Source organism: Aethina tumida, chromosome 2 (assembly GCF_024364675.1).
Source record: "Aethina tumida isolate Nest 87 chromosome 2, icAetTumi1.1, whole genome shotgun sequence".
Classification (NCBI taxonomy): domain Eukaryota; kingdom Metazoa; phylum Arthropoda; class Insecta; order Coleoptera; family Nitidulidae; genus Aethina; species Aethina tumida.
Genome location: NC_065436.1, coordinates 15,742,353 through 15,762,387, shown reverse-complemented (window position 1 = coordinate 15,762,387; position 20,035 = coordinate 15,742,353). Strand labels below are relative to the sequence as shown.

Here is a 20,035-nt window from a genome sequence, read left to right as displayed (position 1 = left end):
TGTTAAATTAATATTCAAAGAACTTTCATCACATCTTTGATGAAATGTCAGAAGGGGTCAATATTAGAGATTATACGATTGGATTTTACAGATAAGAGATTTATGTCTTAATGATATCCGTTTCCTTCAGAAGTTACCTATATTTTATTGAAATCTCCTTTATATTACATTTTGAGTACCAGGTTTAATAATGTACAGTGTAGATAGACCATGCAGAAATTTATTCAATGTTTATCATCTCATTTTACTCAATAAAACATATTTATATTGTTAAACCTATGTTAAGTAGTTAAAAATATTTTTATATATTTTTATGCATAATAATAATTCGACTAGTGAATTTGTTAATAAAAATGTTTTTTTTTACACTTAAACGACATCAAAAACGAACATTTTGTTATTAAATTATATTCAGATTCAGAGGTATTCAACCGCTTTTATTACTACATCTCTTTTGAATGAGGGCTCATTAGTTTTTTCAATTATTAATAAATATATTCACCTATACTGTATGTATATGAATTAAATAGATCCTTAGTAAACTAGACATGCGTCCGTAAAACAATGTGAATATATCCTATAATCGACAATGGGAATACGGGGATCAGGGAAAACCTCGAAATATCCATTCAACGCAGGCATCAATTTCAATAAAAGTGCCGATGGGTAAAGCCCTGTGTAAGGGCAAAGAACTTCCAGAAGGTACACAAACTAGTGCGCTTTCTCCATTTATGTTACTACTTCAAGTGTCGGTATCAATAACGTACTCAATACATGCAATACTCATTCAGTCTACCACAGCTTTGGTATTTTATTTAAGAAATGAAAAATCGATACTATATCTCACACGATTCCGAAGTAATGCGGGATCTTCTAGTTTAAGTATTTAAGGCGTCTTAGTTTTTCAGCAAAAAGTGGATCAAGTCAGATAAAAAAATTAAAATTGGCAGTTATTACGGGTTGTACAAGATCATGACAAAATATAAACTCAATGCAATTGAAATAACAATTAATATACAATTACATTATTTATGGATAGTATTTGTATTTACTTAAATTTCAATGTACTTGATTTTTAACATTATTTTAATTGTTTGCATCATTGTCATCATTAATTTCAACAATACTTACACTTTTTGTACTTTCAATTATTTCATTTTGTTCTAAAAAAGATACAATAGGCTTATGGTAGCTAAAGTAAGAAATGAAAATGTTTGATTCAAATTTATCTGAGTATCTCGTAAAAATGACATCGATTGTCGTTTTATGTTTTGTAGTACTGAGTTTTCGATCATTGGACATATTTAAATAAATTTTTCACTAAATCCATTCAATTTCACTTATAAGATATACACAGCACTATACGTCAACTGTATAGCTACAGATATACTGTTATAAGCATGTCGGTGACGCGAACGCACGAGATTTCACCCATCCAAAAAGTGTCTAAGGTGCACAGCACACTGCGCGTGCGCCAGTCATGAACATGCCAATGACGTGAATGCATAATATTTCCCTACCAAAAAGTGACCAACGCGGTTAAAGAAGTTTTCACTTCTAAAAATACATTAAATCTATTATTATTTGTTAGGAAAAGCTAATTTTCAGTTTACACACTTTTATTGAGGGTATAAAAAATAAATATGTTTTACTTTTGCTTAATAAACATCCCTCCTTTGAATTGGAACCAAAAAGTGTACATTTGATTTCAATACTGATTTTGAACGATTATTTGGGAAATTTCTAAACTTACCCCCAACGATATTTGGTATATATATATATTTACTGAATTATATATATTACTGAATATGCCCATTAAATAATAATCAATCAAAAACATTATTTCAACAATGCACAGTATATAAACATTGAATTTTTCACTAAACCAATTCAATTTCACTTGTAGCTACAGATATACTGGTATAAGCATGTCGGTGACGCGAACGTACGAGATTTCACCCATCCAAAAAGTGCCCAACGCGGCTAAAGAAGTTTTCACTTCAATAATAAATTTTATAAACAATTCTTCGTACTTAGAATTTTATTTCCAATTTGGGGAAACTTTTGTTTTGTGTTGTTATTGAATGAAACTCCATTTTTATTTTTTTGGACGTGTTAATCCTTAAAAATTTAGTTTTAATTCTCCAAAAATTTAAGAAAACATTATTCAAAAGGAACAGAACATAATTATATTTTAGGTCACATACATCAGTAATGACGTCAAAAATGAGCAGGTCGTGTGATATTATAATTGGGCTAGTGTTCATCACTAAATTGAATTAATTTTATTTGTAGTACAATTTAGCGTCGTTCCCTTATCTATTCACATTCATTTGCTAGTAAAATTTCACACACGCACGCTTTCGTATTAACGTGCTGCGTCGATGGTGTGTCCCCTTCAAAAATTGGGACCATTATTGTTGTTTGAATGCTTTTGACGTATAGAATGTTACTTAATAAAAGGACAATTGATGTACCCTATGTGCTTCTCACCCTCGAATCTAATTTGTCATGAAGTAGTGATTTTTTATAATTTGTTGCCCGTTTCATTGAACCAATTTAAAATGTAACATCTAATAATTTAAGAATCGGAAGAGAAGAAAATAATAAAAAAGTTTTAAAAAATGTTAATGCAGGCAAAATTTCTCTAGGCTGTAATTTCATTATGGCTCACAATTCAGTTCAATTACTCAATTACGTAGAGAGTTACTCCGTTGAAATGGAAAGCTCTCTATATATGGTTAATTGCTGTACCCATAGGTGCTAGTTTAGTAATTAATTTTTAAAATATTGCACATTGCAGATGTATAACATGGTAGGCCATTGCAAAACGTAATTTCCCTTGGATTACTCTGCATAGTGCCAAGTGGGGCTTGTTTAAATCCGTAAATTTGTTATGATTATATGGGTTAATGAACCAAATAACTTGCCATAGGCGTTAAAGTTCGTTCCAATAAGTCTTTATCGAATTAGCTGTTCTGAAATAAATAATCCCAATTATAAAATGTGGCATAGCTAAATAACTACTGAAAATATGAACAAAAGTGCGCATTTACAGTGTATTAAGTTTTTAATTTGGTCGAAAACGAACAGATAAAACAGCTTTCAGGCACGTGCATTAACACTTCAAACTTCCCACAGTCAACGCGGTACTTAGGCCCTTATACTATGATTTATTAATTGCTTCCGGATTAAAGGGTAGGGAAAACGAATAAATTTACACCCAAGTGGCAGAATAATTAAATCTATAAAATTAATCAATTGCCATTTTCAAAGAGAGCAAAGTATTATCGTTACCCATGTTTTTTCTAATTATAAATTACGTTGTTGGTTATATTTATATCAATGAAATATGTTTACAAATACGTCTAATAGTTACACTAAAAATAAATCTAAATCTGGACACGTTTTTATATCGAAACAAGAATATTTTAGTGGGCAATAATTAGATTAGGTCAGTGACCAGACCATTACGGGAGAGAAGGGTCGGCTGAATCCTAAAAATGTCCCAAAGTATTAAGGGTGTATTTTAGGGGACGCTTCTGCTTAAAAGCCTTCCATTACTTCACATATTAATATATCTATTAGGGTGTTCCAATGCAATATTGCAGCCATGAAGACGTACATGTACATACGAAATTTTTGTACTGAATATTTGTATCTGTATATTATACATTTCTATATGTAGCTTTATTAACATATGTAATTTAAAATTTTAAATTGTAAAATTTATAAAATATAAAGAATTAGTTTCTAAATTTATAAAAAAAAAGAATTAAACTTCCTCCACAAATTATCAGTGTTATTATTATACAACTATTGTTTTTTCTATATTATATATACAGAGTGAACAAAAAATAAGATATTAAGACAGTTCTATAACTTCTTAATCTATTCTGTATAAAATTAAGACAGTTCTATAACTTCTTAATCTATTCTGTATAAAATTAAGATAGTTCTTAAGCTGTCCTATATAAAATTAAGACAGTTCTATAACTTCTTAATCTATTCTGTATAAAATTGAGACAGTTTTAAAACCTTTTAAATATTTTTGTATATATTAAGACTGTTCTATAATTTCGTGATCTATTCTATTCTATACAACTAAGTAATTCTATATGTATTGCCAGACAAAATATATTATCAATTTAAATTTATTGATGTACATTATGGTATAAAAGGCCTTCATGTAAAAATTTTGTTAGTATGTTACCAGTCAACAGTGAATCCCTATCAACTACAACATTCTCTTTAAATTATAAGCACCAGGGAACAGGATTTAAATTTACAAAATCGCCATATAAATAAATAATCAACTACAAATTAAGTTGTAATTTGATACAAATTGTCCGCGATTAATCAAATGGAATATTAAAATGGCTTAATCCTTTGAACAAACAACGAAGAAGATCAAACTGTTGCCTAAAGGATTAAAACAACCCCATGATGAAGCGACCCCGTTCAATCTACAAGATTTCATTGACAGCAAAAGTTTTATTTTGCATTAGTTAATTTGAATATTTATCCAGCCGTTTATATTGTATCTACACCTGCTTTGTGTCATTTGCATAATGTATTATAAGCATTATTATATCAGTGAATGAACTAGGTATTACTTTTTTTTTAAATTATTTATATCATAGAAGTAGCACCAACATATAATATTTCAATAGTAACATCAAGACAACATTCACGTTCAAACCAACATTTGTGGATTTGTGACATCGGGGAAGATACAGTATTGACAAAAAGTAGACCAACTTTAAAAATATAAAATTGCTTCAGCCTTGTATATGTAAATCTAATATAATTTATACCAATTGCATATTAAAAATAATTCTGTTACGGATTTTAAATGTAAGGCGACCTATTTATGAAAAATTTAACTCAAAGTTTATCATACTTACTGTTAAACACGGCGACAGGTTGGTAATGGTATTAGACTGCTTTTCGAGATTTGCAATGGGTCTTCTACTTTGAATAGAGGATATCATGTATCGTTTTATATATAAACAAGTATTGAGGAACAATATGGTCCTTATTCAGACAAAAATATGCCACTAAAACTTTATTTTCATCAAGATAATGACCCGAAGAACACTTCAAAATATTTGAAGCAGTCACTTTTAAGGGAAAAAATTAATGTTATGAACTGGCCATCTCAATTTCCTGATCTAAACTTCATTGAAAACTTATGGGAGATAGTCAACAACAAAAAAGACACAAAGAGTATAGTAATCAGCAGGATTTATTCACGGTTTAGCAAGAGTCCTAGCAAAATATGAATACAAATAATATTGACTATCTGTTGTCTTCCATTTAAAAAAAGTGTTTGTAAGTTATTCATAATAATGGGAATTTTATAATAGATTAGTGCAGAATTAATTAAAATACTAATTACAAATTGTTTGTAGTAATAAAACTTTAAATAGCATAAGTTGCTCCACTTTTTTCCACCTCAAAACAAATAATCATCAGTAAAATTAAACTTTTTATTTTTTTATTGTTTAACTATGTAATTGTTAAATTTATAAAGGGAATCTAATTCTCAATATACATTTTTTTTAATGTAATAACTAAAACAAAAATTATTTGAATTTTAAAAAAGTTTCTCTACTTTCTTCCAATACTGTAAACATGTAATCTGAAAATTATGTTAAATATCTTACAAAATAAATAAATAGTATTCATAATAATGGGAATTTTATAATATATTAGTGTATAATTAACTAAAATACTAATTACAAATTATTTGTAGTAATAAAACTTTAAATAACATAAGTTGTTCCACTTTTTTCCACCCAAAAACAAATAATCATCAGTAAAATTAAACTATTTATTTTTTTTATTGTTTAACTATGTAATTGTTATTTATATACAGTTTTTTTTAATATAATAACTAAGACAAAAATTATTTGAATTTTAAAAAAGTTCCTCTACTTTCTTCCAATACTGTAAACATGTAATCTGAAAATTATGTTAAATATGTTACAAAAAATATACGAAACAAACAAAAATTGAATTCAATTCTCTCTCACAACTCAATTGTGTTATACAAACTAGAAGCTCAACTTCTATTTCTGTGTCCAAAAGTTTCCTTCAAATCCTATTATAAAATAGTTGCTTGTTGTAACTATAAGGAACAAGTAGCAAGTTATTATAAAAAAAGAAACAAATAGCTACTGGTAATTGGGATATTAAAACCATAATGTAATACAACGAAATCTGTTTTATTAGAAATAATTAAAATATACATTTTACTTATACGATCCAATAAAGAATCTTGCAATATTTTCGTGTAGACATATTAGGTATCCATTTCATCTGATAGATCGTAAAATGAACTACGACATAAACGGCCGCGAAATGATGACATCAACCGTAAAACCCCATTCTCTATGTGTTAAATGTTTGAACACACCGCAACACACCTTCCGCGTTTTAGATCGTATCTCGGCGGAACGGGGTAGGATCATTATGTTATGCCGTCAATTTAAAGAGGGTTCATCTAGCAATACCTCATAATAAGAAAGAAGTGTTTGACAAGTTTAAATATTCATTGGTCCCGGAGTCTGGCTGACTAGATAATAAGGGTAGCGCCTGCGCCCGCTCCCCCATATTTCGCGTTCGGTGCCGAACCGCAGTTCTTCCGCGTAACTCGGACGAAGCAGGCGCCAGACATCCACGCACTCACCACCACCGAACTCCCGAAGTTTCGTGCACTCGCGAAACAGTGCGCTCGCAGTTACCCCCAAGTTCTCCCGCCAATTTGGATTTTACTCGTTTTGGAAACACGTTTTACGAGTATGAATGAGTGTTTTTATGTAGATTTTTTTATATAGATAGAAAATACATTAGATGGCCATTTCCTTAGTTCTATGTTTAACAATTTTTTTTAATAATGTGAAGGTATAGTAATTATATAAATTTTATATTTATATAAAAATTCATTCATACAAGCTCAATTACATATTTAATGTCAGGTAAAATTTAATTAAAAAATATTTTTCTCAATTAATTTTAAAATTACAAATAATTAATAAACTTATATAGTAAATTAGTTATAAATAAACATTTTACCTACGACCAAAAAGTGGTTAAATAAGTGAATAAAATAAAAAAAAAATTGTGAAATAAAATCCAATTCGTTTAATTTATTAATTCAAACCTTAAAATATAATTAAAAATATTTTATAAAAACATTGATTTTTTTTATAATTGTTTAATTCGAAGCTACTGAAATTGAAAATTTAAATCAATTAATTAAGTATTTTTTAAAAGAATTTCTGATAGAATTATTATTTTTTCTGGCTTTATTTAATTTTTCTTATTATAAATCTTAACTCATTATTTCATTGTTCAAATTAATTGAGCAAAGTAATTAAGACTTAGGGAGGAGGTAAAGTATTTAATACAAAAAATTAAATCTGAGAGGAAGTGAATAAATAATTTTACAGTGATAAAAATTATTTACATATATTTTGTATATTATTTTAACTCAAAATTTAATTTATAATTATGTTTTCACACTTTACACGTTAGTGAATTATTTATAATTTTAAATGTGGACACTGAATCCGACGGATCACTTTTCCATTATTATTTAATTCAAACCTTAATTCTTATTTAGCTAACAGCCTAAATTATTTATGAATACCATGTATATTTAAAATAGTTTGTTATTATCATAATATTTAAATAGTACTTTTTTAATAACATATATTAATATTAATACTTGGACAAAACTTTCTGTGTTGTCAAATCAGTTTTAACTAAGGTACTTTTATAAATCAATCAATTATTAAATTTATTTCATCGGAAGTTTCTGTTGCATGTAAAGTAAAAATTAAAGATTTTCTAATAACATACAATTTTGACACCCAAAACCATTTGTTCTTATAGTAAATATGTATACAAGAAATTTATTGGATAAGTATACAATAATTTCAAGAAATCGATCTTTTTCTTAATATTATAAGGAAAAAGAGACAACTTTCTTGAAATATAATCACTTTTTCCTCCTCCCCTGTTTATTTAAAATAGTTTGATGTTGCGATAATATTTAAATAGTACTTTTTTAATAACATGTTTTGATGATGTATTAATATTAATAGTTGGACAAAACTTTCTGTGTTGTCAAATCAGTTTTAATTAAGACACTTCTATAAATCAATCAATTATTAAACTTATTTCATCGGAAGTTTCTGTTGCACTTAAAGTAAAAATTAAATATTTTCTCATAACATATAATTTAGACACCCAAAACCATTTGTTCTAACAGTAAATATGTATATAAGAAATTTATTGGATAAGTAATTTCAAGAAATCTATCTTTTTTTTTAATATTATAAGGAAAAAGAGACAACTTTCTTGAAATATAATCACTTTTTCCACCTCACCTGTTTATTTAAAATAGTTTGATGTTGCGATAATATTTAAATAGTACTTTTTTAATAACATGTTTTGATGATGTATTAATATTAATAGTTGGACAAAACTTTCTGTGTTGTCAAATCAGTTTTAATTAAGATACTTTTATAAGTCAATCAATTATTAAATTTTTTTTCATCGGAAATTTCTGTTGCACGTAAAGTAAAAATTAAAGATTTTCTAATAATATATAATTTTGACACCTAAAACCATTTGTTCTAACTGTAAATATGTATATAAGAAATTTATTGGATAAGTATACAGTAATTTCAAGAAATCGATATTTTTCTTAATATTATAAGGAAAAAGAGACAACTTTCTTGAAATATAATCACTTTTTCCACCTCCCCTGTTTATATAAAATAGTTTGATGTTGCCATAATATTTAAATAGTACTTTTTTAATAACATGTTTTGATGATGTATTAATATTAATAGTTGGACAAAACTTTCTGTGTTGTCAAATTAGTTTTTATTAAGATACTTTTATAAATCAATCAATTATTAAATTTATTTTATCGGAAGTTTCTGTTCCACGTAAAGTAAAAAATAAAAATTTTCTAATAATATACAATTTTGACACCCAAAACCATTTGTTCTAATAGTAAATATGTATATAAGAAATGTATTGGTTAAGTATACAGTAATATTAAGAAATCGATCTTTATTTAATAATATAAGGAAAAAGAGACAAACTTTCTTGAAAAATAATTACTTCTCCCACCTTCATTAATTATTCGGTAAAATTTAAGTGTTAGCAAACGATAACTGACACGTAAAAAGTTAATTGTAATCAACCACCAATAAACGATTACTGTTCATCAGTAAACCTATAAAGTAAATTAAACATTCCATGACAATTATTTATATTATTGCAGTGCAATGTTTACTTTTATTTCACTCAGGCAGGTTTGTCACATAAAGACGACACTAGTCAGGTAAATCAATTAATGAAAATCAATTTAATCAAATATTCACAAGCCTTTAATTAGAGTAAATATGAACTTCTATTAATATTTATTTTTAATTATGATGTTTTGGTACGTGTTTATAGGCGTCAACATATTTTACTTCGATTAAAATCAGATTCCAATTGTTGTTACCTAATGTGAATGTATTTTATGCATATACATAATTTATTAATTGTAACTAATTTTAAGTGAATTTGGAAATTAATTAATTGCTCATGCGTAATTTATTGCATATAGGCACAATAAAATTAGTGAAATACACGTTTAACTAAAATTATTTTAAGAATTATTAAGCAACATCATTAATCATTCATTGTCTTAATAATATACATATGTTACATAATTATTGATTTGTTCATAATGTTCACCTCTGAGGTTTTTACTGGAAAAAAAAAGTTTCGTGCTCGACATCATTAAATATTATTTATATTTTTAGGTGTTAATATAAAAAAATACCCCAGAACATAATTGGGCAAATTAAACCTAATGATTAAAACCAACAAATTATTAAATCTTAAACATTAATAAATTAGCAACAGTTCTATTATATTCACTTGAATAGTGAAATAAATTATTAGACTTAATTAACCGGCTCAATTTATACTAGTTAATTTATTCCTACTTTGACATATACACCCCCCGCTAATCTCGGCTGAAATTACTTTGAATTAAATTATACATACTCCGCAAAATATTAAGGCAAACTTAGCTGCATGCACAACTTTCACATTATTATATTAAATACAATTTAAACGTAAATTTAAAATACTTACCTAAACTAAGGAAATGTGTGAGTGGAATACATTATTTTAGTATTTGAGTAAAAATTTGTATGTGAGACAAAACAGGCCAATTTTCTTCTCGTGAGATATGTGCAATTAAAAAGTCGACTTACCCCTCCAACGATACATTATATTGCGAAAGGATTCATAATTAACCCAATTAGTAAAGCTCACTATTAAGATTGCTCGAAACTCCTAAACGAGCCAAAGTTTAAAAATACTAAATGTGGCTTCAGCCTCTACGTCCTCCTTTTTTACTCATTTACTTTAAGTATGATTGAATGAAAAATTCTGAAAAGCAATTCGCCCGACTTTATGTTAATATCTTTTCAGGTAATTCATTGGTCCTAGCGGAGTGGGAGTATTCACTAATTAAGACCTTGGAACTCAAAAGTGTTTAAATAAAATGTGCCAAACTTGGCCAAAACTAATTTGCAACTAAGAACGTCCAGTGTAAGTGTGTCCCAATTAAATATTGTTTAAGTGGACTAACTCATCAGGTTGTACTGGAAGTGGATACGACTTATTTTAAGTGTTCAGAGACATTGATATAAATATGTGGTCCACATTTGTCTACACGGTCTATTTTTGGGCAGTTCTTCTTATTCAAGGTAAGTTTTTAATGAATCTTACTAAGGTGCATTGAAAGGTCTTATATATTTGAATTTATTTTGTAATATATTTTATATTTATTTATTCAAAGACGACTTATTAGTTTTTTCTGTTTTTGTTAAAAACTCATTAAATTGTAGAGGTTATACACATATAGGGGTAGTTCTGTGTGTGTATAATATGATTTTATTATATTTTTATTATATAAAATGGTTTTTGTGTAAAGAAGTAATTTCTTCTGGAAATGAATTACAAACTAAACTATTGTTTAGAATATTTTTATTAAAGAAAAATGAAAAGCTCAGTACATTTAGTTATGTAAAATATGATTTTTGAACTTTGTTTCCTTTCTATTATTAAAAAAAAAAAAATAAATTAAGTCAAAGATGTTAAGTTAGTAGACGAAACATTAAAATCGTAAAATGTATGTCTGGTCTTGCCCTATTTCTCGTATATGTAATATCTAAATATGATTGAATACGTCTTGGTTTAACTGATTTGCTTCAACTAATTTTAAATTTACATATGTCTGAGTTAACTGTCTACGTGTAGATTTAAATACCTTTACGACGAATCTAATGCAGATAATTGATTCAATCCAAAAAAATTTCGGACAGGGTTCATAAGTAAAGCAACCAAACCCTATATTCAATACAATTGATTTTATAACTTATTTCTGTGCCCGACATCGTTCCTTAAAGCCAAAATTGCCTAAAAGTGTCCATTTAACGATACAAATTAAACAACAAATTGTCGAAAAGTTCCGAAATAGTGAAAAACAGAATAAAATTGGAATAGATTTAAATTTAAACAAATCGATCATTTCAAGGACGATTTCTAATTTTAACAGAAGGAATACACTGGAAGAAGTTCCCAAAAGAGGTAGAAAACGCAAGACTAACAAAGCTGTGGACAGGAAAACAAAAACGTTTGTAGTTCGCGACACTTTTATCAGCACATCCCGCATAAATCAAAAATAAACGAACTTAGTATGTTGGTGAATACCATAAAACGAAGACTAAAAAGGAGCTGGTCTCTATGGTAGTAAATCAACAAAGAAGTTCTTCATTTCTGCAAACTATAGAGAAGCGAAACTACTATTTGCACGAGAACATGTGAACTGGACAGATGGGCAATGGAAAACAATTTTGTTTTCCGATGAAAGTCGGCTCCAATTACTCAAATCTGATTGTATTTCATGGGTGAGAGGACCAATTAACGAAAAGTATAAACCAAAGTACACTAAACCCACTGTGAAACATGGTAGAGGAGACGTTATGGTTTGGTATGTTTTTCTGGGTTTGGCATGGGCCCACTGGTTAAGTTAGACGGGATAATGGATCGTTTTGTTTATCGTAAAATTCTCTAGAATCATATGCTTCCATTTGACGAAGGTAACATCAGTTTAAGGTGAACCTTTCAACACGACAACAATCCGAAACATACGTCTTAGTTAAAGAATGGATCGTTTCTCAAAGAGTACGTGTTATACCTTGGCCAGCACAAAACCCAGACCTCAATCCAAGGGAAAATCTTTGAGAAGAAATTGATCGGAAAATCCCTGTAAAATGTCTGTCAAATATGAAAGAACTCTATGAAGAAGTTCAAACTCACTCGAAAGAAATTTCGAACGATTATATTGAAAAGCTGCCAAAATCGATGAAGAAAGGTGTTTAGAAATTATTAATAATAATGGTTATGCTACTAGATACTAAATAAAAGAAGGCTAAATGTACGTAAAGTTGTTTTATTTTAAAGTTGCTATACTTTTGACCCTTGAATATTTTTCAAATATTAATAAATACCTAACTAAACCCACTAATAAACAATTATATTTATGTATTGTTTTTATCAAACATACTGCATAACTGACAATAATATAGATATTTAAACGTATACTTTTATCAAGAAAAATCAAAAGTTGCTCTACATATGAGCGATAGTATAAATTTTTACATTGTATTTCCATTGAATGACAAACTATTAAAGTATGAATACATTTACATGACTTTAATATTATTTTAAAATAAGGTAACAACTTATTGTCAGTTTCGTGTAGTTTTAGTATCGTATAATATCTCCTAATCTCGGCACCAAAATATAAAATCTGTGCTTTATAGAGTGTAATAAGAAGACAAATGAATTAAATCCGATTTTGTCTTTCGTCATTTTCGCCCTGCTGGGTCTCCCCTCCAAAGTGCCTTCTTTAAAATTTTTACACATGTGCGGTTGAATTTTAGAAAGTGTTAACTCAGTGATTTTACATACTTAGAGTGCGAAAGAATTCCAGTTATTTAACATGTCAGACCCTAAATTATATATGCCGGGATTTTACAGGCGGCTATTCCGGCGAAAGTTAGCATTAACGCCTTCTGGAATGGTGTTTTCCCTTTCCGATTATGTGCCTCTTTTCAGCTTATGAATGTACTTGAATTATTGTAAAAATTATAATTCAGTTGATTCCCTTAGATTAGATTCGGAATGGGTTTTGGAAGTGTGAAAATGTGTTCAATTATTGAAATATTTTATTAATATTCTGATTGAGTGTAACACAAGTAAAAAGGTGTGCCCGGATTGAAATCAAGAGCGGAAATGGCTAATACTTCGTAAAATTACAACCATTTTCTTTAACTTCTCTGACATGGTTGTTTTTCCAATTTAGTTTCATTACGATTTTGCACGCATTGTTGCAGTAATTAATGAAAATTCCATTAGTCGTAACGCAAACGGAAAATTCGACTAATTTTATTTCGGGGCAATAAATATAAAAGTTCATGCAGGGTTTGTGTATGGTAATTTATTATATTTTAAGGGTATTTATATATTTTTTTTGGGTCAAGGTTTACTGAGTTTATTTTTCGTAGTATTAGGATCAAATAATGAGGCCATAAATCGACTAAAATATGAATTAAGACAATTAATTGTTAATTAATTTTGATTAATATTATATAAATAAAAAAGTGTCAATTACACATTTTTAAAAATAGCATAGTAAAGTAAAGATATTTTAATATTTTCTAAATTATATCTTAAATTGTCTTATATGATATAATTGAAAATAAAACATCATTAATGTAATGATGAAAATATGTAACTGAACATTAATTTCACTCCCTTGTTAAGTATGATTATCATACTAATTCAATATAATCGTTCGAAATTTCTTTCGAGTGAGTTTAAACTTCTTCGTAGAGTTCTTTCATATTCAGTCAGTCTTTTTGCAGGGATTTTCCGATCAATTTCTTCTCAAAGGTTTTCCATTGGATTGAGGTCTGGGTTTTATGCTGGCCAAGGCATGACACGTACTCTCTGAGAAGCAAACCATTCTTTAATTAACTTAGACGTATGTTTCGGATCATTGTCGTGCTGGAAGGTTCACCTTAAACTGATGTTACCTTCGTCAAATGAAAGCATATGATTCTAGGGAATGTCACCATAAACAAAACGATCCATTATCCCGTCTAACTTGACCAGTGGGGCCATGCCAAACCCAGAAAAACATACCAAACCATAACGTCTCCTCCACCATGTTTCACAGTGAGTTTAGTGTACTTGCGATTATACTTTTCATTAATTGGTCATCTCGCCTATGAAATACCATCAGATTTGAATAATTGGAATCGATTTTCATCGGAAAACAAAGTTGTTTCCATTGCCCATTTGTCCAGTTCACATGTTCTCTTGCAAATAGTAGTTTGGCTGCTCTATAGTTTGCAGAAATGAAGAGCTTCTTTGTTTGTTTTGTACCATAAAGACCAGCTCTTTTTAGTTTTCGATTTATGGTACTCATCAACATACTGAGTTCGTTTATTTTTTAATTTATTCGGGATGCGCTGATAAAAGTGTCGCGAACAAAAAGCGTTTTTGTTTTCCTGTCCACAACTCTGTTAGTCTTTCGTTTTCTACCACATTTAGGAACTCCTTCCAGTGTATTCCTTCTGTTGAAATTGGAAACCATCCTTGAAATGATCGATTTGTTTAAATTTAAATCTACTGCAATTTTACTCTGTTTTTCACCATTTCGGAACTTTTCTACAATTTGTTGTTTAATTTGTATCGTTAAACAGATACTTTTTGGTATTTTTAGCTTTAAGGAACGATGTTGGGGACAGAAATAAGTTATAACATCAATTGTATTGAATATAGGGTTTGCTTGCTTTACTTATGAACCCTGTCTGAAATAAAATGTTGTATAAAAACTACGTAAATAAAGATATCCGTATATAAATTGACGTACGAAATGTTTAGACACTTATTAATTATAAAATTAATTTAATTTAAAAAGAATTGTTCTTTTAATAAAATGATTATATTTTTCAATTTGTTGCTCTACATATGAGTCAGATTTGAATATGAAAAAATTATTTTTTAAATAACATTAATAATTTAATATACAGAATATTTATTACTCAAAATATTTTAGTTACATATTTAAAATTTAAAATATGTAACTAAACATTAATTTTACTTCCATGTTAAGTATGATTATGATTTTTTTTCTAAAATAGTTTTTAATTCGTCCTTAGTAAACGAGGTTTTTTACATAAAAATATTTTTCTGATATTAATTCTTATGTCGTGTAACCATTTCGGGTAATGATTATTTTCCGTAAATTAAGCCTATAACTAAGTGTTATGTGTTTTATTCCTTATTTTATGGAATTATTTCAATATAACATGCTAGTATTTGCATTTAATCTAATTGATCAAAACACAGAGATATATTTATAAATAAGCTCATATTACAGAGAACCCAGAATAAATTGTTACACGATTATGTTGATAATCTAATTTAAACGATCTCTTTCTTAATGTATGTACATACATTCCAGATTGAATCATTTGGATTGTGCACATATTAGTTATACACAGAGTGGCTCAAGATATGTGGCCAATTTCCTGAAATTCATATGAAATGCATCGAAATTATAAAAGCTCCTTAGAGGGCCAATTAATATTTTTAACAATTTTTTAATTATTATTTTATAAAGACTTTTGTTTATTTTATTAAATTAATCAGTTAATGAACTAATTCATTTTAATGAACATTTTCATATGAAGATTTGTAAAATTGCAATTTGGTTCATTACTTTTGAAATTATTGGAAATATGACATGTAATGTGACTTTTTTATGTATTTTACTTGTTTCAAGGATTTTAACTAAAATATCTGATGAAGATAAAAATACTAAAAATATAAAATAAACGGAAATTGATGATTAAAATCATATATTTATTATATTTATATTTAAAATATTTAAGTACAAAAAACGATTTAAATAAAAATATCCTTGAGGGATTAAATTTGAATAGATTTATATTAAAATGTATTATGCTTATGTCGTAGTCTTTGAGTAACAGGATTTTGTTTGATTTAGGCCTTTGTAACATTTTTTTTTTAATTTGACGGACATCTATATAAGCGGTATCCATTTATTTTTTATTAAATTTTAACGCAGATAAACCGAAGGGTCCAGACCAAAACCTCGGATTATATTAGATGAGATGCCAGAAAAATTATTATAACCGTAATCATACCTGTAAATCGCTTCGTAAAATTTATTTTCATTGCTCATAAATATTTGAAAAACGGATTTAAAATGAATATATAAAAAATAATTATATAAAATATTTCATGCAAGTGAAATTTTAATTACCAATATAAATAAATAAATGTAAAATTTACTGTATAATTATTAAAATTAAGTTTCGTACTTAAATGCGAGTTTGATTTTTATTAGATCTTTTGACATGCGAATTAGTCACAGGCGTTTAATTTCCATGAAATGTACATGTACATATGCAAATTTTCCAATTTGAATTTGATTTAAATATGGCAGAACACGTGTTTCGGATATCCCTTGTTCCAAAGTTTCTCATTTAATAATCTGATACACAGCCCTTACAATAATATTACAAGTATGCCGATTGAAAAGCCTTTGATCCAACTAAATTTTGAGAGAGTCATTGTACATGACAGGGACAGTAAAAAATTCCCACTACGAAGCAAATTTGCAGACTTCTACTATCCCTCTCATGCGTGATGTGTCTCTCAAAATTCAGTCGGATCAAACGGTTTTTGATTGGTTTATTGAAATCATTATAACCTAACATTTAAAATGATTTATTTTCGGTCCCCAAGTCTTTTTAAAATGCACTGAAATAAACTAATAATCAGGTTGAAATGTTTGATGAGAATGTACTTAGAATGAAGTTGTGGATGTACTTCCTTATCTACAATATTATTAATCTAAAATAATATTAGGGCTGCTTAAAGTTAAATTACCCGTAACTACATGAACATTACCAATTTGGGTAAGAGTTACTACTTAATTTTAATGTTCTTCTTCCACCCCATTAGAGTAACGTTCACGTTTGAGAGGAACCAATTTTAAACTCCAATTCTGTATAACATTTGTACTCATTATTATTTCATATCATTAATTTAAATTAAATTATTCGCCAATTGTTAAATATTTATTTTTAAACCAGTTTGAAAAGTTTCAGCTTTGCAAAATTATACAAAATATAAACTTAAAATAGAAATTTCACACTTTTGGGTAAAGAATGAATTCGGGATTGTCGAGGTCTTTGTTGGAAACGCGGGTTATAATTTATATAAATGAATTGTTCTTCCTTAGTTCCCGATTTAATCACTCGTTATTAAATTATTTGCTTTGTTAATTACATTACCGAAACATCAAACGACGTGTAATTAGTTAAAGGAAATGAAAATGCTGGTTGCATACAACAAGACAAAAACTATTTGTTTGGATATTATTCAAACAAAGTCTGTCATTTTATTATTAGGTTCAGTATCATATTTTAATAATTTAAAATTTTTAGTTACAATATTACAAAGATGGGGATGTTATATATAATTCATTTCTGAAATTTATTGACAAAGGAAACGATGTAAATGTAAATAACATAATATTATTTCAGCATACATAAATTTGTTATTTATTGTTTAAATTATATTAAATTTCTATGGTTAATATTCATAACTGTATTACATAAAAAAAATGGTGCGGTTGGGTTTGAAAAGCAAATTTAGATCAAAGGATATGTTCTCGTTACGAATATCAATTTGTCCAATAATAGATTTTAATTAAACCTAAACGATGTAAGATTGCCTCCCTACGGGGAATTAAATCAATTTATTAAATTGGTTATAAGATCATATTGCACTTTATGTTGTTTCACTTTACTGAAACTTACTGTACTCGTATACGAATCAATTAATTAACTTTAGTGTTTCAGTTTTGTGTTACTCTTTTTAAACATGGCGAAATTGAAATGCGTCTTTGACGTAGTGTTTGAATTCGTTTAATAATCATTGTAACATGTTCCTGTTGACTTTCTTGTAAAAAATAATGAGCTGGAATAAATTTAATGAATAATGAACTCTTATGAACCGATACATTATGGTGGCATAGACTTGTACTAAAATATAAGTACTTCAGTAATGGTGTATTAAAATACGTTTCTATAAAGATCTAAAAATTGAAATATCGATATACAGTATTGGCAAAAAGTAGAGGAACTTTTTTAAATTTAAAATAATTTTTGACCAGGATATTATGTTAAAAAAATGTATACTGAAAATTAACTTCCCTTTATAAATTTAATAATTACATAGTTAAACAATAAAAAAGTAAAGAGTTTAATTTTACTGATGATTATTTGTTTTGGGCTGGCAAAAAGTAGAACAACTTATGCTATTTAAAGTTTTATTACTACAAATAATTTGTAATTAGTATTTTAATTAATTCTACACTAATATATGGAAAAATCTCCATTATTATGAATAAGTTCCAAACACCTTTTTTAAATGGAAAGCAGCAGATGGTCAATAACATTTGGATCAATATTTTGCCAGGACTCTTGCAGAATTGTGAATAAATTTTGCTGATTACTGTACTCTTTGTGTCTTCTTTTGTTGTTCACTATCTCCCATACGTTTTCAATGAAGTTTACATCGGGAAATTGAGATGGCCAGTTCATAACATTAATGTTTTCCCTTAAATGTCACTGCTTCAAATATTTTTAAGTGTGCTTCGGGTCATTATCTTGTTGGAAATAAAGTTTTAGTGGCAAATTTTTATCTGAATACAGTACCATATTGTTCCTCAATATTTCTTTATATATAAAACAAACCATGATACCCTCTATTCAAAGGAGAGAACCCATTCCAAATCCCCAAAAGCAGCTCCATACCATTAACGACGTGTCACCGTGTTTAAAAGTGAGTATGGAAAACTTTGAGTTAAATTTTTCATGAATAGGTCGCCTTACATATAAAATCTCATCACTACTAACCAGATTAAACTTGATTTCATCACTCCAGATCGTACATTTCCAATCATTTAAAGTCCAATGTTAAAGGGACCTGGTAAACTCAACTCAGGCTCGTCTGTTCTTCTCTGACAATAGTAGTTTTTTAGTCTGACCTTCTCACATAAAGACCCCCTTGTAGTAATCTATCTCTTACAGTTCTTGAAGAAACATTAAATCCAAGATGTGTATCAAGTAGACCTTTTATTTTGCTGGAACTCAGAAAATGATCCTTTTTGAAGTAGCAACAGATGGTCAATATTTGGATACATATTTTGCCAGGACTCTTATAGTATGGAAAACTTTGAGTTAAATTTTTCATGAATACGTCGCCTTTCATATAAAATCCCATCACTACTAACCAGATTAAACTTGATTTCAGCACTCCAGATCGCTCGTTTCCAATCATTTAAAGTCCAGTGTAAAAGGGACTCGTCTGTTCTTCTCTGATAGTAGTGGTTTTTTAGTCTGGCCTTCTCACACAAAGACCCCCTTGTAGTAATCTGTCTCTTACAGTTCTTGAAGAAACATTAATTTCAAGTTGTGTCTTAAGTAGACTGAAATCTGTTGGTTTTTCTTGGTCTTCCAGTTTTATTTTTCCCTTCCACATCATCAAATCTTGAAAATTCGTTACAAAAAGTTACTCACTAAAAACTGCTGTTACCTTATAATGTTAAATGTCAGTGAAAATGTGGTATAATTAAAAAAAATGGCACAAAATTAAAACACTTTCACATATACCATTTATCGACACAGCAAGCTTACTACTGTTACACAGTAAATGCCGATCCCAGTAATTTAAAACCGCAAAAAATTAAGTGAGCGGAAGTAATGCATTATAAACTTTTCAGACTTCGGAGATATTGACATCCAGCGACACAGCTCATAATGTAACAAATCAATGT

At 28.2% G+C, this 20,035-nt stretch overlaps 1 protein-coding gene and 1 long non-coding RNA gene across 3 annotated transcripts in view; one reads left to right on the top strand and one right to left on the bottom strand.

Moving 5' to 3' along the window:
• LOC126264490 (uncharacterized) overlaps positions 1 to 20,035 on the bottom strand; it is a 40,132-nt gene that overhangs the window by 5,150 nt on the left and 14,947 nt on the right. The gene's annotated exons all lie outside the window — the stretch shown is intronic.
• Positions 6,674 to 20,035, top strand: part of LOC109605875 (limbic system-associated membrane protein) — a 217,699-nt gene continuing 204,337 nt past the window's right edge. For both annotated transcript variants that reach the window (XM_049962694.1, XM_049962693.1), the window contains exons 1-2: positions 6,674 to 6,804; positions 10,516 to 10,793. In XM_049962694.1, the coding sequence (XP_049818651.1) occupies positions 10,739 to 10,793 (55 nt within the window). In that variant the 5' untranslated portion in view covers positions 6,674 to 6,804; positions 10,516 to 10,738. The remainder of the gene's footprint in view (positions 6,805 to 10,515; positions 10,794 to 20,035) is intronic.